Source organism: Pristis pectinata, chromosome 2, assembly GCF_009764475.1.
Source record: "Pristis pectinata isolate sPriPec2 chromosome 2, sPriPec2.1.pri, whole genome shotgun sequence".
Taxonomy (NCBI): Eukaryota; Metazoa; Chordata; class Chondrichthyes; order Rhinopristiformes; family Pristidae; genus Pristis; species Pristis pectinata.
The window spans coordinates 57,546,618-57,567,985 of record NC_067406.1 but is presented as its reverse complement, the minus strand read 5'-3'; the positions used below and the strand labels follow the sequence as shown (position 1 = coordinate 57,567,985).

Below are 21,368 nucleotides of genomic sequence, written 5' to 3'. Positions count from 1 at the left end.
ATTGATTTCCTGGTACTATTTTAGGTAAAATGGGTGTAATTTATATGGAGAAATTAGACCAATGTTTGAAGCTGAAAACAATATAGATGTGGTGTAGATAGGGGAGGAAATGGGTAAAAGACAGTAGAACTACTTTGTAATTACTGTTGCAAAAAGAACAAATAATCCATACCACAGGCCTTGTCTGCTCAAAACTCTTCTATTTCTATTTATAGAATTTTAAAATGGTTATTAGTTGTTATATTAGGTTTAGTCACCTGAAAAAATGTTCAGATTTGATTGACATTTATAAAAAAAAGTTATCAGATGATGAATCTGTAACAATAGATGCAGGATTTCTAGAGACTTTATATTGTTAGTGCAATTATTGAAGTTGTATGCTCTGTGTCTAGGAACCGGAGGTTATATTGATTGGACCTGTTTGTTGTCATTTTAAATTGCATAATATACGCTATTCCTATATAAAAGCTGTGCATTTTCTCAAGGGAGCTGTGCAATAGTAAAGCTTTTTATTACATGTCAAATTTATTGCGGCTCCATATTATAGCAGTACATCTTCCTACATTACTATGGTTTTTATTACAGTTAACTCTATTCTCTCACTAAGATGTAGCGGCATATTTCCCGCAGGGGTCAGCCTTCCTTCAAAAGAGGAAATACTTCACCCAACACTTGGAAACTAATTTATTTCAATTCAGCCGTCATTGCACATGTATTTTGATTCCTTTGAGAATTCCAGTCAACTACTTCCACACTGTGGACTTTTAACAGCAACTTGCTAACCTCTTACAATAAAGTTAGCAGCGCAGAAAGAAAGATACTTTCAAAGAAATATCCATTTCTGAAAAACTACGCTGCTCAGAAAAGTTGTAAAATGAAGTTTTATGTCGTCTTGCTGTTTGTCTTTTTCACCGAATTACTTTTACAGATGGGTAAGTGACACGAAGTCTCAACTGGAGAACGCTGCTGACGTGTTTAATGTTGACTTTGGTTATTCTGGAATATAATTTGTTTGAAATTCCTCGCAGTTGATTTTTTTTAAAACTATTGCTACGGTGAACTGAACGGTCTGCATTTAAAAGGTTATTTTTCGTGTGTATTTGAGAACGTGTGAAGAAGTTAGTCCATGATATGGACAGCCATTGAAACCGGGATACCACTCAGCTCCAGTATCCTATACCTGTGCTAGTTTATATCCAATTACGTAATAACGGGTTTAAATCTGGCAGTAGACGTATACAAAAAAAGTAGACGCCTCGCAATTAATTTCATGGATATTCCCGGAGGAGTATACATAGGCAAACTGCAACATAGTTGCAATGTAAGGTGATTGCTGCTTCATAAGACGCTATAGGTTGAGGTGAAAATCCAAACTCTGGCTTTCAAGAGAGGCATCTCTTTGAAGAAGTGGTTTTACCCTCGAAGTACGTTGTCGAAGTATAGTGGTCATTAATGTAGTGTTGAATTCGTTTGAAACCTTGCTCCAGAATTTCATTGGAACTTCCTCCACCCCTCTCTACCAACCTCAAGCATATTTACAGTTGTTTTACATGTTATGTCCTGAGGAGAATGAAGGGAATTGTATTATTGCTCCTTAGGCATTTACATTTTTATATTTACATTCCACGAACACTATTTTGTTATTCCTATTTTTGCACTACTTATTTATTTTGTAATATATAGTAATTTTATGTCTTTGCACTGTACTGCTGCCGCAAAACAACAAATTTCACGACATACAGATCACAAGAAACAAATTACACTTCTACATCACCTGTTCCAGCCTCGAGTTGTGCTGCTTCACCACCAATTTTTGTAAATCCTTTCAGTGGCGTACTGTAGGTTAGTGCCATTGCTAATTTACAAACAGCCAGATTCCACAAACAGCAGTGAAGTAATTGATTAGTTCATCTGTTTTTCCTGGATTGGGTTGGAAACTTGAAATTCCTTCCCCAACAGGGTGGGAGTACCATCAGCAGAGGGACTGCTGTGCTTCAAGATGAAAATCACTTCCTGGGATCTGGGAATGGGCAATAAATATAGTTTTGCATCACTCCCTCCCTGACAACATATTTTTTTAAAAAACTACATGCAGCTGCATGAACCAAGGAGAAAAAGCAATCAAAATACACTAAAGAAGAGTGGCCTCAATAATCACTAACAGCCTGGCACACTTACAACCAGCAGAAGGCTGGTTAATTGGGCTGGAATGTGAGTGTGCTCAGTCTCAGCCTGTGATGCTACTTTCTGTAGTGGTCTGCTTGTGGTGGAACTTCAATTAACCTCAAATATACTGCCCTCCACTAGAGTGATGCAGCTAGGAGGGAACTCCAGACGGGGAAATGCCTTTACTTCTGTCTGGGATGTTTAGGCCCTTTGGTTATCCAATCAAACGGAGGATGTGGGTTGCAACCAGAGGTCTCTGCCCAGACCTGCAAGCATTTTGCCAGCACCAGGAGAGAATGAGGTCCATGGCACTTTAAGAGAAATTTACTTGGGCTGCTGGAAGCAGTGGCACATCCAGCCCTGCTGCTCAGGTGGCCACCCAAGATACTCACACGGTGTCAGATACTTCAAAGAGGGCAGGAGTAAAGATTCCTATAACAGATGTTTAGCCCCAAATAAAAGAGAGAGAAAAAATAGTGAAGACAATGTAGATCACTTACCTTCAGAAAGAGGAGTACTAACAATTTGGAACAAAAAATGGCAGAGCAATTAAATATTTTGGTTTTGCTTTAATGTAAAAGGACAAAAATGCTAGGTAATTAATGAAAACGGCAAGTTAAAGGAAATTGGTATTAGCTTAAAAAAAGTGCTTATAAAATGAACATGATTGAAAGGTGATCCCCAGGGCTTGTTACTCTGCATCCCAGAATACTGAAAGTGAACAACAGAGATGGTGGATGCATTGGCTGTCACCTTACAAAATTCCAAATCAGAGAGTAGCAAATGCAACTCCACTGTTTAAAAAAGGAGGGGGAGAAAAAATGGGAGACTACAGATCAGTTAGCCTAGTATCAATAGTAGGGAAAATGCTGGGTAACAGGACACTTAGAAAAGATAAGTGAGATTAGACAAAGTCAGCAAGAATTTATGAAAAAGAAATCACGTTTGACAATGGTACTGGAAGTTTTCTGAGAACGTAACTGGTAGAATAAGTGAAGAACAACCAGTGGGCAATGCTGTTCTCGGATTTTCAGCAGGTCTTGGATCAAGTCTGAGTATTAAAACCCATAGGATTGGGGATAATATACTGGTCAGTATTGAAAATTGTTCGACAGAAAAGAAATAGAGATTAGGAATTAAAAGGTCATTTTCAGGTAACAGGCAATGACTAGTGAGGTTCTACAGGGATCATTGCTTGGGCCCCAGCTATTTACAATACAGATCAATGATATTGGATGAGCTTGGAGATGACACAAAACTGGGTGGATTGTGAAGAAGATGCAAAGGAGCTTTAAGGGGAAATTGAATGAGTGAATATATACATGGCAGATGCAGTATTACCTAGATGAATGTGAAAACAGAAAGCTGGGGAAAACAGAAAGGCAGAGTATTATTTAAATAGTGATCATTTGGGAAATATTGATTATACAAAAAGATCTGGATCTCCTTGTACACCAGTCTCTGAAAGCAAACGTAGGCACAACAATCAGTTAAGATGGCAAATGGTATTTTGGTCTCTATTGTAAGAGGTTTTGAGTACAGGAATGAAGGTATCTTACCACATTAATACAGGGTCTTGGTGTGACCACACCTGGAGTAGTGTGTGCAGTTTTGGTCTTTTTGCCTAAGAAAAGATATACTTGCCATGGAGGGAGTGCAGGGAAGGTTCACCAGACAAGACTGCTGTCATATGAGGGAAGATTGGATGGACTAAACCAGTATCCACTAGAGTTTAGAAGAATGGGAGGAGATTTCATTTGAATATACAAAACTCTGACCAGCCTGGACACGTTGGACACAGGGAGGATGTTTCCTCAGGCTGAGATATCCAGAACATGAGTCGCATTCTCCAAATATGAAGAAAGCCATTTAGGAATGAGATAAGGAAATATTTCAGAAACAAAGGACTGCGGATGCTGGAATCTAGATGAAAAACACGATGATGCTGGAGGAACTCAGCAGGCCAGGCAGCATCCGTGGAGAAAAGCAGGCGGTCAACGTTTCGGCTCAGGACCCCTCTTCAGGACTGAAGATGGGAAAAGGAGAAGCCCAATATATAGGAGGGAAAAGCAGAGCAGTGATAGGTGGACAAAAGAGGGGAGGCGGGGTGGGCACAGGGTGGTGATAGGTAGATGCAGGTAAGAGGTGCAGGGGGAGGGGGGAGAGCAGATCCACTGGGGAATGTGTCAAACGTAAGGAGAGAGAGAGAAAAAAGGTAGAAAAAAAACGCTAGGAAAAGGAAGAAGAGAAGCAGCATCGTGGGGTGGGGAAGTGGGGGAGTTATGGGGAAGGAGGGTAGGGATTACCTAAAGTGGGAGAATTCAATATTCATGCCATTAGGCTGCAAGGTTCCAAGGCGGAAAATGAAGTGCTGTTCCTCCAGTTTGCGCTTGGAATTCTCCTGCCAGTGGAGGCGGCTGAGGGCTATCATGTCAGTGATAGTGTGGGAGGGGGAGTTGAAGTGACTGGCAACGGGGAGATGCAGATCGCGGTTACAGACAGAGTGCAGGTGTTGTGCGAAACGGTCACCTAGTCTGTGTTTGGTCTCACCAATGTAGAGGTGGTCTCTTCTCTCCTTGCCTTTGATCTGCTCTCCCCTCCTCCCCCGCACCTGCCTATCACTATCTCTTACCTGCATCTATCTGTCACCACATTGTGCCTACCCTGCCTCCCCTCTTTTGCCAACCTATCACTACTCTGCTTTTCCCTCCTATATATTGGGCTCCCCCTTTTCCGATCTTCAGCCCTGAAGAAGGGTCCTGACCCAAAACATTGACATCCTGCTTTTCTCCACCAATGCTGCCTGGCCTGCTGAGTCCCTCCAGCATCATAATGTTTTTCATCAAGGAAATATTTCCTCACTCAGAACTTGTGGAATTCATTACCACATGGAAGCCAAATTGCTGAATAAATTTACAAAGACGGATAGCTTTCCAAACACAGAAGACATGAAGAGGTAACTGGGAGAGCTGGAATATGGCATTGAGATTTGAGGATCAGCTGTGACCATGCAGGTTTGAAAAGCCTGCTCCTGCTCCTATTTTTCTGCATTTCTATATTTTTAAAAATGGTCAGAACCAAATTATGTGTATCAAAATAAGAACTTTGTAACAATAATTAACAAGTCAACAATAACAATGAAGAAAAGTTCTAAATCATGATTAAAGAGGCATTATTGTGAGAGTCTCAACAAAGACTTTGCTCTGAACTGTTATAGGGCTATTTAGGTCTGATATGAGTAGGACAGAAATCATTAGTTTTGTTTTAAGGAGATAAATTAATCCAGGAGAATTTGTAGATAAACTATCAAAATAATTAATTCTCTATTATTTACGATGAGTGGTCTTATCAATAAAACAGCTCAGTCATTTTGCACATGTGCCCCTCCCCTTTTAGGGAGTCCTGGGACAAAACTGAGCTAACCAGAGATGCACATTTCTCATTGAAATTATTTGTTGATGGAAGAAAAATGCACCACTCTGGTTAAAGACAGCTGGAAAGAGCATGCATTGTGCGTGTAATATAGAGAGTCAGTGAGAGTCAGTACCTGGTAGTCATGGAACAGCCTGCATCTGTTTTGTGCTATTTATCCCAACATTTGTCTTGGTGGTAAGGGCAATATTGTGGAGGGTGGAGGTAGGGATTGGTGTCTTTTTTAGGAAGCAGGAACTCATACCACTGAGAGTGAGAGAACAAATCATTTCTTACTTTGATAATTGTGCTTCATTAGTCTAGAACATATGTTATAATTAAACAATTAACATTATCATATTTTTGATCAATTATAGTTTCTACTAAAACATCCATCTGTATTCACTGCTTTCTGCAACACTATGATCAAGAAAAATCTGTAAAATTTTATTGCTCTGACTTCCTTCTGAAAATATTTGCTTTTGTTTGTTTGTCAGGTGATTGTCAAAAGAAGGAGAAAAGGACCCCACAACGGATGGAGAAAATCAAACAAAGAGCAGCCGGACAGAATAAAATTAGAGTAATAGATAAAAAACACAAGGCAAGGGGTCGAAAGCTGCGAAAGGAGAGAGTGTTCGTCGACAGAGACCTAAAGCCCACCTTCATCATGACACAAGTTTTAGATAAAGGTCGTTTCCAGAAACCAGCAGAGACATTGAATCTAACCATTGGGCAGTCTCTTGAACTGCGCTGTAAAGGGGATAACATTGGCTGGGCTTACCCATCCCATCTAAACAACTCCAGGTTAAGGTAAAAGGCAAAAACTGCAGGTGCTGGAAATCTAAAACGTGTATTGAAACGGCTGAAAATGCAGGTCAGGCTCTGGAGGGAGAAATAGAGTTACTGTTCAGATCAATGCAGAAGTTGTCTCCAACCTTGAATATTTTTAAATCCACTGTAATTCAAAGGAACAGCTCAACTCCTGCCCTTATAAATTTCTGTTCTGTCTTAAGCCTTCCATTTCTTTCAAGTCCTTGAATGTGTTGTACCCTCACAAATTTGCATCCTCCTTTTCTGGAAGTCACTGTTTGAATTCATACACTCAGGTTTCCATCCTTCCCACAGTATATAAGAGGCTCATCACTCTTGTGATCGTGGCAAAAGTAATCTATTCCTCCATCCTTCTCGATCTGTGTGCAGTCTTTGTTCAGGTTGACCACACCATCCTTCCCCCAGTACCCCTCCACTGACATCCAGATGTGTGTGACCTCACTTGCCTGTTTCCATTCTTATCTATGCAGTTATAATTGGAGAGTCACCTGCAGTGCCACACTCTTCCATTTCTGATTACTTGATCAGTCCTACAATTAACTGGTTCACCACTGCCACTGTGATGTCAGCTACCAAGGCCTGGAGCTTGGAATTCCCTAACTCTTTCTCCTCTCTTTTAAGATGGTCCCTAAGAACCTACATCTTTGAACACAGGGTTATTTTCCCTTATCTATCATATATCTCACTTTAAAGAATTGTTTGATATGCTTTGGGAGTTTATTTTCTATGGTGAAGGTGTTATATAAATAAAAAAATATTTTATAGTTCTTTCCTTTTTGCTCACACTGTATTTTGAGAGAGTGAGACTTTTTATTGGAATTTGGATGTTTTCTGGCTTTATGATCTATATTATTCTTCTGGGAGGTAAAAAAAGAAAGAAGTTCAACTTTTCAAATAATTCAAGAGTTTGATTTTTTCCCATAAGAGGAAGTAATCTTCCATGGCCTTCCCAGGGTAACTGTAAAGAAGACAGGCAACAAAGCCTAAAAGCCCAAATTGACCCCCTAACACCAGCACATTGACTTGAGCTGGTCATGGAGCAAAATGAATAATCATGTTACCCCTGAGGAAAGGAACACAAAACTGACAAGCTTCAAGTAAGATTTGAGGATCAAAAACTATTCCTCCTCCCACCTTGTACACTAATTAGCTGCTACGTGTCAAGGAATCAGCTCAAAAACAGTTAACAGCATGTTAATTAAATCATTTTATTGAAGTGGTAATTGCTTATCTAGTTATCGGAAGAGTCAAAGGATACAAGAAAAAATAGTGGTAATATTCATTAAATACTTTAGATGCTGTCATTGCTGAGATATTAGAATGTCATGTATTTGTTCTGTGTTTTCTAAGATTTCATTTTCTTGGAAGCTTTACGTACAGTTCACAACTCAGTTGGCGAAATGGAATGAGAAAGGAATGTTCAATAAAAAATTGTGCAAAGCCGTTTCTTTCATATAGTAACAAAAAAAGTAATGTTTAAAAAAATGCTCAACATAATATTGAAATTGGATTCTTTTCCACTTAGTATAATACAGCACCAGAAATACAGTCAGCTAACACTTAACAATCCGAGGACTGCAGACACTGGAGAATACAGCTGCTGGGTAATACTCTGCGATGGGCTGGAGTGTAGCAAAGATGACCTGAAAATGGGCAAAACTTATATCTTCTTCACAGGTAGATGGTTTCTGTTCAAGCATCTATTTAGAAATTAAATTTCCAAATTTTAAACTTTATCAAGACACACTTGTTATTTACTTATATTTACTAATCTGTTCCTTTTTAGGATAAAGCTTGACAAATGACTGTGTCCAACTTTTTAACCAGATACAAGAGATTCTGCAGATGCTGGAATCTGGAGCAACACACACAAAATGCTGGGGGAAATCAGCAGGTCAGGCAGCATCTATGGAAGGAAATAAACAGTCGACGTTTCGGGTCAAGATCCTTCAACAGGACTGGAAAGGAAGAGGGCAGAAACCAGAATAAGAGGATGGGGTTGGGGAGTGGGGTGGGGTGGTGGAGGAACGCAAGCTGACAGGTGATAGGTGAGTCCAGGTGAGAGGGGAAAGGGGGGATGAAAGGGAGTGATGTAAGAAGCTGAGAGGTGATAGGTGGAAGAGGCAAAGGGCTGAAGAAGGAATCCAGTAGGAGAGGACAGTAGATCATGGAATAAAGGGGTGGGAATAGATGGGCAAGTCATGAGGGTGGGGGAGGGGAAAGAGAATGGGTGAGGGGGGGCACAGGAATGAGGGAAAACAAGCGGGGAGGGATTACTGGAGGATAGAGAAATTGATGTTGAAGCTGTTAGGTTGGTATATGAGATGTTGCTCCTCCAACCTGTATCTGGCCTTAATGTGGCAGTAGAGGCCGTGGATAGACATGTCAGTATGGGAGTGGGAAGTTCCATAGTTGCTGCCTAACCTGCTGAGTTCCTCCAGCATTTTGTGTGTGTTGTTTTTAACCAGATATTTGTCGTGTGATGATTAAGAGAATTATAAAAGATATTGGCAAGTCACTTTGTTTCTGTGTATTAATTTTTCCAGATCCAGCTGAACTATTTGTGCCATCTATCAATTACTTTGATATAATCTACCTTCGATCTGATCAACCTGCTATAATTCCTTGTCGAGTGAGCACGCCTTTGGCTTACGTCACACTGCACCGAGAATTTCCTCCTCAAGAAATTCCTGCCGATGGATCACTCATTAGCTATGACGCAAAGAAAGGATTTATTATTCACCAGCCTAAAATTGAGCAGAAGGGGATTGTACACTGCATGGCAAACCTGAAAGGAGCTCGCCAGACATCTAACAATTACCTACTCCTTTATGCTGAAGGTAACATCAAATATCTTAATAGAACAAATTCATTTAGCATAATGGCAAGAAACATGTTTATTATCTTAAATATCTTGATATTTTTAAATATCACATTTTCTTTGAATATTTTTAATTTTACAAAAGTAATTTAATATTAATATATATACTAAGTTTAAGATTGATGTAAATATTCCTTTTTTATCCAAGTTAAATGGAAAATGTAGAACAAATTTTTCCCCATACTTCACCCACTAAATATAATAAGATTTAGATTAGCTATGAGAAAGGAGGAGCTTTCTAAAGCAAAAATAATTGGGGGAAGGGCAATTTCAATGGGATGAGATTGTATCTGGCCCAAGGAAATTGGAGCTGTGTTGATAGGCAAAACTATAACAGAACTATGGGCTGACTATAATGAAGAGATGGTTCAGGTACCATCTCACATTGCCATGAGGGCCAAAGAAAGAACAAGCAAATCCGGAACCCCCCGAATGATGAAAGAGATAGAGGAAGAAAAAGCAAAAGAGGGCTGTGTGTGACAGGTGTTGGGCTGCAATTACCAGCAAAAACAGCCAGTTACAGAAGGGAAGTGAAAATTAAAATAAGACAGGCAAAGAGAGTGAATGAGAAAAGATTAGCTGCCAATGTAAATGGGAATCCAAAAGTGTTTTATAGGCATTTGGGGTAACACACAGTGTAGTGAGACCTATTAAGTACAAAAATGGGAACTTGCACATGGATGTTGAGGGCACTTTAAAGTACTAACTGAACACCTTGTGTTTGTCTTTATTGGGGGAAATTGTGCTTCCAAAATAATGGTAAAGGAAGAAATAGTGGAGACATCGGATACGTTAAAAATTGGAAAGATGCAGGCATTAAGAGGTTGACTGAACTGAAAATACATCAGTCACCAGGACTGGATAGGAGGCATCCCAGGAATCTAAGGGAGAAAATTGCAGGGGCACTAATCATAATCTTCTAATGTTCTTTGTATATGGGAAGTGTGGTGCCAGAGGACTGCAGAGTGATCATAAGACCGTAAGATATCAGAGCAGAATGAAGCCATTTGGCCTATCGAGTCTGCTCTGCCATTCAATCATGGCTGATTTTTTTTAAACTCCATTATCCTGCCTTCTCCCCATAATCCTTAACCCCTTTACCAATCAAGAACTTAGGATTTGTGGAATTTGGATCACAGGACAGTTTTGCAGCAACCTATCCTCACATGGTATTTCTTAGGCTCTCTCACTTTATATTGCTCATGACAACACTGTGAGAAAGTCAACAAAATGTTATCAAGGGCTAGGAATGAATTACATCCTTTAGACAAATAAATCTCTGCCTGTACTCTTAGATAAGAAAACAAGGCTTTAAAAATAAACATTTTTGAATTCAGATATAGTTTTGCTCTAAATCTTAATTTTGAGAAAACTATAGGCAGATATTCAGATTCTAATAATGTTATTTCAATTTTAAGTGATAACTGTCATTGTTCCTTTTATGAAAGCTGTAATAATTCAAACCATTCCTATTAAACAGTCACGATGGAAGGACATTTTGGTGCTCACTGCTCCAAAACTGGTGCTGACACTGGCTGAAATGTCGCTTTTGGAGTTTTTATAAGCTAGGGGAAGCAGTCCATCTAAGGAACTTTGTTTGGCTGGACATTAAAACTTTAGGTAATCATCATTCCATAGCTGGATAAGGACAGGTTATTCTTTCCACAATGAGTAATGTGTTTATTTATTGAATGTTTCAATTACTTTTATCTTGTTAGAGAGGATTTAATCCTTCATAGTGCATATCTACTGAAGATAGAACAAAGCTAATTGATATAGCATAAACAATTGTGACACACCCTTAGTTAAACAAATTTCTCTTTTCAGTTCTGTTCATGTATCAACTGAATAATATTAATATTGATTGGCACCTCCTTAGTGTAAAGGGGATAGATGGGACAGAGTTATTTAGATGTGTCCAGGAAGGATTCCTGAAACAGTAGAGTATGTGGACAGGCCGACTAGAGGAGAGGCCATTCTGGACCTGGTGCTAGGCAATGAGCCTGATCAGGTTTCAGATCTTTCAGTGGGAGAGCATTTTGGAGATAGTGACCATAGCTCCTTGACCTTTACCATAGCCTTGGAGAGGGATAGGAACAGACGATATGGGAAAGTATTTAACTGGGGGAGGGGGAATTATGATGCTATTAGGCAGGAACTTGGGAGCGTAAACTGGGAACAGATGTTTTTGGGGAAGTGCACAGCGGAAATGTGGAGGTTGTTTAGGGAGTACTTGCATGGGGTTCTGGATAGGTTTGTCCCATTGAGGCAGGGTAAGGATGGTAGAGTGAAGGAACCATGGTTGACAAGAGACATAGAATATCTTGACAAGAGGAAGAAAGAAGCTTACCTAAGGTTTATAAATCATGGATCAGACAGGGCTCTGGAGAGTTACAAGGTAGCCAGGAGGGAGCTTAATAATGGATTTAGGAGAGCTAGAAGGAGGCATGAGAAGGCCTTGGTGAGTAGGATTAAGGAAAACCCCAAGGTGTTCTACATGTATGTGAGGAATATGAGGATGACTAGAGTGAGGGTAGGACCGATTGGAGAAAAAAAGAGGAAACTTGCCTGGAGTCAGAAGAGGTAGGGGAGGTCCTTAATACTTTGCTTCAGTATTCACCAGTGAGAGAGACCTTGACGTTCGTGAGGATGGCATACCACAGGCTGATATGGCTGATATGTTAGGGCATGTCGACGTGAGGAAAGAGGATGTGCTGGAACTTTTGAAAAATATTAGGATAGATAAGTCACCGGGGCCGTACGGGATATATCCAAGGTTATTACGGGAAGCAAGCAAAGAGATTGCCACGCCTTTGGCGATGATCTTTGCGTCCTCACTGGCCACAGGAGTAGTGCCAGATGATTGGAGGGTTGCAAATGTTGCTTTGTTCAAGAAAGGGAGTAGGGATAACTCTGAAAATTACAGGCCAGTGAGTCTTATTTCAGTGGTTTCAAATTATTGGAGAAGATTCTTAGAGACAAGATTTGTGGGCATTTGGAGAAGCATAGGTTGATTAGGGACAGTCAACATGGCTTTGTGAGGGGCAGGTCATGCCTCTCGAGCCTGATTGAATTCTTTGAGGATGTGACAAAGCACGTTGATGAAGGTAGAGCAGTGGACGTGGTGTACATGGATTTTAGTAAGGCATTTGATAATGTTCCTCAAGGAAGGCTCATTCAGAAAGTCAGGAGGCATGAGATCCAGGGACACTTGGCTGTGTGGATTCAGAATTGGCTCACCCATAGAAGACAGAGGGTAGTGGTAGATGGAGCATATTCTTCCTGGAGGTCGGTGACCGGTGGTGTTCCGCAGGAATCTGTTCTGGGACCCTTGCTCTTTGTGATTTTTAGAAATGACTTGGATGAGGATGTGAAAGGGTGGATTAGTAAGTATGCTGATGACACGAAGGTTGGTGGTGTGTGGAGAGTGTAGAAGGTTGCTGTAGATTACAACAGGACATTGATAGGATGCAGACACGGGCTGAGAAGTGACAGATGGAGTTCAACCCAGAAAAGTGTGAAGTGATACACTTTGGAAGATTGAATTTGAAGGCAGAATACAAGATCAATGGCAGGACTCTTAGCAGTGTGGAGGAACAGAGGGATCTTGGGGTCCATGTCCATAGATCCCTCAAGGTTGCCACGCAGGTCGATAGGGTTGTTAAGACATATGGTGTGTTGGCCTTCATTAGTCGGGGAATTGAGTTCAAGAGCCGTGAGGTAATGTTGAAGCTCTATAGCACTCTGGTTAGACCACACTTGGAGTATTATGTTCAGTTCTGGTCGCTTCATTATAGGAAGGATGTGGAAGCTTTAGAGACGGTGCAGAGGGAGATTTACCAGGATGCTGCCTGGATTGGAGAGAATGTCTTATGAGGATAGGTTGACTGAGCTAGGGCTTTTCTCTTTGGAGAGGAGGAGGATAAGAGGTGACATGATAGAGGTCCACAAGATGATAAGAAGCATAGATCGAGTGGACAGTTAGAGACATTTTCCCAGGGTGAAAATGGCTAACACGAGGGGGCATAATTTTAAGGTGATTGGAGGAAGGTATAAGGGGGATGTCAGAGGTAAGTTTTTCACACAGAGTGGTGGGTGCGTGGAACGCACTGCCGGCAGAGGTTGTGGGGGCAGATGCATTCGGGACATTTAAGAGACTCTTAGATAGCCACATGAATGATACAGAAATGGAGGGCTATGTGGGAGGGAAGGGTTAGATAGATATTAGAGCAGGATAAAATGTCGGCACAACATTGTGGGCCCAAGGATCTGTACTGTGCTGTAATGTTCTATGTTCTATGAATCACCATTGGCAGAAAATGGAAACTCTGAGAATCAAATCACAGCATTGGTTGTCAGTTCATTCAATTAAGCAGTGATATTTTTAAAGGAGAGCATATAAAAATTTTTATCCTGACGCTGCATTATCATCAGAAACAAATGTGATTTAACTGAGCTGGAGTGGTACACCTTGTTTGACATGTGATCTAGTACCCCAGCCTGAAATGGCTGTAACCCCAGGGTCAACAAACAATCTGCTAAAGGAACTCAGCGGGTCGAGCAGCATCCGTGGGAGGAGAGGAATTGTCAGTGTTTCGGGTCAAAACCCTGCATCAGGACCGAGTGGATGGCCGGTATACAGAGGAGTGGTAAGAAAGGGGTCTGAAGTGATTAGTGGACTGAGGAGGAGTGTAAGATGACAGGCAGGTAGTGCCAGGCAGGGAGGGGGGCAGGGGTGGAGTCGGGAGACAGTGACAGGTGAGTGATAGATGGAGGCAGACAAAGATGGAGAGGAAAAAAATCTCAGGGCCTTTTACCTGTTGAAGTCACATCCAGTGCTTATGTAAAACATCATCATCTTGGTTCTGAGAGGCTTTTTAGCTGATACATCACCTGCTGGTCACCTTGGGTATCACCTTCTTCTGTTACATTCTGTGTTATGTTTAGAAAAATCAGATACAATATGCTGTGACTGTGCCTGGATTATCTGAGTTACAATGGTGTCGTGTCTACTTAATATATAAATGGTTATGATGGTAGACTTGATCTTGCAGTGTAACTTGATGACCTGCAATAAATAATTATTTATATCTATGGGTCTTGGATTGGTTAAAAAAATTAACCAGGGGCCTTTTCTTTGATCTATATGCAGGCTTCAGGTGGGGAATCACAATACAATGTGAATCTAGGATTCCTGACAGAGTTAGCTAATGCATATTCATGCTTTATCAGAATAGCACACTTGCAGTCACAATGCCAGCTCAGGAATGAACAATGGTTTTGACTGTGGGACTGTAGAACTTCATTAGAGCTGAAACTGAACCATAATATGAATCAATCTCTTCAGGAAAAAAGTAAGTGAAGCAAAGTCATACAAAATAATTTCTGATAATCAGAGTTCAGTGGCATGACAAGATTTGCAGAATCTTAAAAAAAACACAAACGAGTTTTGCGCTGGGGTTTGAAAAGGAAAATATTTCCTCACACTTTATACTGTAAAACTTGATAACGTTTTCTTAAACTGGTATTTTGATGTAAGTGCTTTACCCTGAAACTAATCACATTTCAGCTCTCAGTGGCCCTCCAACTGCATCTATAGAGGCTTCAACAAACACAGTAAGTGGTGGGGAGCAAGTCAATGTGACTTGCACTGTTCTAGGAGACCCAGACCTACAGGTGAACTTCACTTGGAAATATCCAGGGCAGCAGGTAATTTTTGTTTATTGTTCAACTTCTGCTTTTTTAAATTTTTCCTGAGGTAAACAGATTTTCTTTAATTAGAATGGAATTCACGGTCCTCATATATTTCTGCAAACTACGTATATCATAAATAGCAATCAAGTGTTATGTGAACAGTCAGATTAGCATGAGATTGCTTTTGATCTGAGTCCTATGTGTGTTTTTACACCGACAAGATGCTTATTTTCCAATTTCTTCAGTGTTTGGGAGACATTCTTGTGATGGGACAGGTCATTCCCCACAGAAATTAAGTGTTTTAACTGACAATTATTGATAAATGTGGAGTACAATTTTTGGATTTATCCAAATTTTACCATAGCTTGTAGAAATCCATTGAAAGGATTAATATATTCAACGTGAATTTGCTTGGGTCCTCTTTGTCCATTTCTTAGTCTTAAGATAAATAAATATTTTAAAATGGCAACAAAGCTGGTGCTCCATGATGGTAGAAAACCATCATATTGGTCACCAGGAGACATTATGACAGAGTCGGCAGTTACAACTTTTTTTGTGTAATCTTGATTTTAAGATGATAACTTTGTTGTCTCTATGATCAGGGACAATGGAGAATACCTAAGAAAGTGCTGAGCGTAAAATGTTTTTTAAAGTCAGCATTAAGAGGCAACTAATACCTAATATCAGAAATATTGTTACTTCAAATGCAAGTGGGCAGAGGTTTAAGGTGAGAGGGGAAAAGTTTAGAGGAGATCTTCAAGGCACATTTTTTTGGCATAGAGTGCGGTAGGTGCCTGGAACACACTGCTAGGGGAGGTGGTGGAAGTAGATACAATAGCAACATTTGAGAGACATTTAGACAGGCACGTGAACAGGCAGAGAATGGAGGGATAAAGACTCTGTGCATGCAGATGAAATTAGCTTAAATTAGCATCATGGTCAGCACAGACATTATGGGCCAAAGGGCTTGTTCCTGTGCTGTGCTGTTCTATGCAATAAAGCAATGTAGTTAGCAGAATAGATACAGAACACATTCAGAAAAGTTTCCAACACTGCTTCTCCTGATTGAAGTGTGATTTTACAAGTGAAATACTAGTGCAAAATTCTGCCGATGCTAGATATTTAAATCGAATGTGAAGAGAAATGCTGTAAACATTCAATAGCTAAGGCAGCATCTGTAGAGACAGCAACAGTTAATCTTTCCAGTTGGTGATCTTTTCTCAGAATGAATATTGTCTTCATGAAATATCGCCCTGGTATGTATTAGGATGCCTGGAATAGGCATCACTGCAGCCAATCTCTGACATTCATGTTGGATCCCTGTACAATTTCTCAGTATTATGCTTTGATACAACTTATTTTTAAATACAGCACAACACAAAGCACCAGATGGCAAAAGAGAGGAAAGAAACCCACAAGAAAGAAAAATAGACTTGTTTACATGTTGATCAGGAAATTTTGTTTTTTGTTTTAGGTAAGCTATAACCAAAGTATGACTCGTCCTGCTGCCTAGCTGAAAGATATTTTCCATCCCTAGTTCTAGTGTAGCCCTGTATGACTTAGACAAAATAAAGCAGCTTTTTTTTTTGCCATGGTTTCTGGGAAAAGATCACAAAAGTGAAAACTATGAGTTTAATTAGCTCAATTGACTAGTGGGATTTGTCAAAATAATTTATGTTAATCCAGAGGTCTGAAAAGTTTTATGTTGCTACTGCAACAGTGAACCTACAAACTTAATGTGAACTCCTGATAGGAAACTGGTTATAATATTTAATCTAATAGAATATAGAATTCTGATATTCTCACTTAATGAGCTCAAACATCTGGTGGTAACATGTAGTTTCCCTGTTGGGGCCCCAACTGTGATATTCTAACAGTGAAGAGAAATTGATTCTATGATCTGTCTGTTGAGATCAATACCAGACCCTTAAAGAAAGATTTTTGTTAATTATTTAAATGATCTGTATAACTGCTTATAGATTACTGTTTGAATGTGATACAGTCTATATTTCCTATTTCTGGTAGATCCGTAGCATACAACTTTACATTTGCAGAGATAAATCTAATAATGAAGCGGGAAGCTGGTATGAACAAGTCGTACCACATCTTAGCTATGTGTAGGTTCACACGTGTAACTCGGGAAGTCTTGATCCAGAAAGTGGAAGTCTCGCATGTAGGTCACTCTCATATTGCAGCAAATACAGTAATAAATTCCTGGTAGCCAGTGAAAGAGGATCATCAGCAGAATCCCAGTTGTCAACTTAGCTTAAAATGACTGGGAAATGGAAGGAAAGAAGGAAGCAGATAATTGTAGTCATTGTCAAAGATCCTGTTATGTGCTAAAGATGAACCAATGTGTTCAGATTGGTTTAATGCAAGTAAACCAATCTGCTGCTACTTTGATACGGTTGACGTTTGATACGGTCGCCACGGAGGCGTGGGTTTGTATCGCACCATTGCCATTGGGTACATTACCTATTCCTTAAGGGTGACACGGTAGCATAGCAGTTAGCATAATGCAATTACAGCACCAGCGATTGGGGTTCAATTCCCGCCGTTGTCTGTAAGGAGTTTGTACGTTCTCCCCATGACTGCGTGGGTTTCCTCCAAGTGCTCCATTTCCTCCCACATTCCAAAGACATATGGGTTAGTAGGTTAACATGGGTATAATTGGGCAGTGTGGGCTCATTGGGCCAGAAGGACCTGTTACCGTGCTGTATAAATAAAGTTTTATAGTCAAAGAGTCTGATACTATTTTTGCTTTAATAGGATGAAAGGCCAGTGATCATCACGGAAAGCTGGAGATTAATAGATCAACAAAATGGACATACTGTCAGGTTATCAAAGAGTATGCTATATATTGATGACATTGAAACTATTGATGTAGGTAGTTATATCTGTACTGCTCAAAATTTAATAGGAGAAACAACAGTGGCCACAGAAGTGTTATTTCATTGGTAAGATTCAAACCAATTTCAGCTGGACTCTGTGTGGAGAAGGGCTGCGTGCCAGGCAGTACTGGATCCCATTTCTTAAATGAATTCTTATGTCAAATGTTTGTTTCTTCTCTCTTGCTGTAGGGTTATAAAATATTCCAGGTACAGGATTCCAGTTTAAAAAAAATAAGTTTAGCATCAGCTGTATCAAACTCGAGTTTTCATTTTAAACTTCTTTATCTTGTTACAAGTATTTCAGCACCAAGAGTGTGTTAGGCACACCTCAGGAAGGACCTGTAATAAAACGATAGAACCAGTAAGTTTCACCCTGGGTTGAAAGCCAGCAGAGCTGGAAGAAAACAAAATGTTCTCTTTCTCCATCTGCAAGTTTCAAGTCAGTCAGCTAATCAGCTGCAATGGTGTCTTTTTGCCATCTCTCACTCTGATCCTTGACCACTTCCTATTTCTTATTTACATGCTTTGCCGGGTGAATCATAAGAGACAAAAAAATTAATTTCCACATGTAAGCTGGTAACAGCAAGTTCCACCAACCAGCCCTCCTAGATCTCGCTACTGTTTCAGTTGTTAGACTGTTTGTGCTGGATGAACAGATGGGTCCTCTTATTAAGTATTGGGTAGACCCAAGCCATGAATTTTCAGTCCACACCACAAACTCCAGCACTCTCCCTGGCAGTTCTCCAAGGCTGAACCAATCTGCACACTTGATGTCATACTTGACCTGAAATTAAACACTGCCCACATATCCACACCATCAGTAGAATCATCCATTTCACCTCTCTTACATTACCTGATTGTGTCTGCGCCTAAGCTGACCTGTTGCTGAAACTCTTGTCCATGCTTCATTTACATTTAGACCTGATCATATCAAGGTGCACATGTTTAGCCTTCTACATTCTACCCTTTGTAAACTGAGGCTTACCAAAACTTAGGTGCCTGTTAGTCCCTATGCTTGCTGGCCTACTGTTGCTGTCAATTAAGCAATGCATAGGTTTTAAATTTTGCCTCCTTATTTTGCAATCGCTCCACGATCTTGCCTTACCCCATCTCTAATCTCCTACAACTCTGCATGATGTCTACACTCCTTAACTTCAGACCTCAATCATCTATAAATTTACTTGCTCCATCATTGGCAGCTAAGCCTTCCACTGCCAAGAACTAAGGCTCTGCAGTTCTTTTTTTGATCCTTTTGACCAAGCTTTTGGATCTCTACCCACATATGTTCTTTGTGGTTTCATGTTCCCATTTTGGACCTTTGGAAGACTTTACTTTAATAAAGGTACTACCAATAGTTGTTGAAAATGATTTTGGGACATTTTTGTGATAGGTGCACATCACAAAGCCACAATCAATAGTCATCAGAAGGCAGCTGGTGGAAAACAACGGATTTTGGTTTGAGGTTGTGTGCAAGGGAACTGGTTACTCTTGATCCCAAAATGTTTGTTGACGAGTAAAATGAGTGAGTTCCATTCTGAGCATTATGGTATTACATCTAGTGCATAAAATTCAAAGAATGAAAAGAAACTAATGTATATTTTTAGCTACTAATAAATCCTCCCTTTACTTACTTACCATCAATCAGAATGTGATGGGAATACACATTATAGTACATGTAACTCTACTTCTAAAAGTAAACTTACAGTAATTCATCTGTGTTTTGGAAAAGACATCACATTTAAAGTGAAGATAATTATGTACTTGAACAACTTCAGTAGTAGGATTGAACATGGATGAAACTGAAGATATAACCAAACTACAAATTAATAGATGATTCTTTTTGACAGAACTGCGGCACAATTGTTGCACTTGTCACTGTGTTGCAAAATAGGATGGTCAAAAGGAATCTGCTCCTCAGATCCGCCCTTCCAGCAGTATTTGTTTTCAATACTCGTTGCTTTTGTATGAATTGCATTAATTATATCAAAGTGGTAGAACATTTTAATGAAAAATTATAGCTTTAAGAAAACCAATATATAAGAAACAAATGAATGTTAAACTCTGCAAACCTGAGCTAACAATTGTTTGACTGTTCACCTTGATTAAGTCTGTTAATTCACAGACAGGATGGTTCCACTAATGAGTAATCCTCAGTCAACTGAATAAACAAATAACTGGAAGTTCTGTTTGCAGAGATCTGCTTAATTACTAAATGCCGGTGATAAAGTTTAGTAGTTATCTTGTTAGTAATTGTTTGTACTTCTGTTCCATGTAACAAGTATTAATTATTCCATTGTGAAAAATATTTAAAGCGTTCTGACTCAGATTTGTAGCAATTTGCAATTACTTTTTTTGGTATTGCAATGGTAATATTTTTTCTATTGAGATAATCACATTTTTAAAAAATTGATAAAATATTGTAAAAGTTGTTCATCTAGTTCCTTGTGGATAACAAGTATCATTATTCAGCATATGATTACATTATGATGTTATTAAATTTAATGATAAAAATACTCTCATTGAATTTGCTTCATGATATTTTTCTCCTCCTTTGATGGCATGATGTACAGAAGAAAAAGGTGTAAGTTTTTGGAGGCACTACACCTGACCTTTTACTAACTTCTAACGTGGGAGCCCAGCAATTCAGTTATACTGGTAAGAATTACCCAGCATAATCTGTTCCTCACTAAATATCTTTTGATGATGACCAGGAGATTATAATCTGATCTAGAATGCCATCTGGTTAACGGTGACTCAAGGACTTTCAGGCTCTTTGTTACTAAATTCTGTTTCATGATCATGTTCTAGTAGATATACACTTATTAATATTGACAGTATCCCTAGTGACATTCTGGAACAAACCATGATTGATTCTGCACAGGTAGTGCAACATAATCATACAGATTATTCCAGTGATATCCTTTCTACCACATCGGTTCATCTGCCCTCACATAGCTCATTTATACCATGGCACAACGTTGACCTGCAAAGTATCACCAAGCAGGTTCCCTGTTAGAAATATGGCAATGCTTGGCCTGAAATCTTTGGGTTGTCATAATTAAAATAACATGAAATTATAGCATACAACTAATGTCATTGTTATAGTAAAGGGATAATTGTTGGCAATATTCTGGCCTCTCGATCATCCCACATTTATTTCCTCTAAAACAGACAGCTGTACCTTCAGCACACAAAACCTTCTCTGGGATACCCACGGTTAAATCTTCAACCCTCTCATCTCATCTGGGTTGCTTCTTCAAACCTACTTCTCTGATCAGAGTCAACTGCAGTTTGATAATACTCCTGTGGAAGGATTCGCTGTCCATTTGAATTTAACATATCTACAGTGGATATATAATACCTGGCATTTGACTAGCTTTGGGAATGGTCTCATGTGGCTGCTGCAGTTGAGTTTCCAGCCATCACCAGGACATTGACGATTAGACGATGGAGAAATCTGCTGATGATCATTTGTGACATTTTGTTGTGTTAAA

At 39.6% G+C, this 21,368-nt stretch overlaps 1 protein-coding gene across 1 annotated transcript; it reads left to right on the top strand.

The window, feature by feature from the left end:
* The first annotated feature begins 701 nt into the window (after positions 1 to 701).
* Positions 702 to 20,323, top strand: pdgfrl (platelet-derived growth factor receptor-like). Its single transcript, XM_052043551.1, has 6 exons — positions 702 to 932; positions 6,075 to 6,387; positions 7,934 to 8,085; positions 8,955 to 9,248; positions 14,859 to 14,998; positions 17,753 to 20,323. The coding sequence occupies exons 1-6, from the start codon at positions 875 to 877 to the stop codon at positions 17,942 to 17,944; spliced, it is 1,149 nt and encodes a 382-aa protein (XP_051899511.1). The 5' UTR covers positions 702 to 874; the 3' UTR covers positions 17,945 to 20,323.
* Positions 20,324 to 21,368: the final 1,045 nt, after the last annotated feature.

Excerpts from the sequence above, each read along its gene's own strand:
- pdgfrl (XM_052043551.1), top strand. The coding sequence starts at position 875 with ATGAAGTTTTATGTCGTCTTGCTGTTTGTCTTTTTCACCGAATTACTT. Across the intron at positions 6,388-7,933 it reads CTAAACAACTCCAGGTTAAG|TATAATACAGCACCAGAAAT; the intron begins GTAAAAGGCAAA and ends TTTTCCACTTAG. Across the intron at positions 14,999-17,752 it reads GGAAATATCCAGGGCAGCAG|GATGAAAGGCCAGTGATCAT; the intron begins GTAATTTTTGTT and ends TTGCTTTAATAG.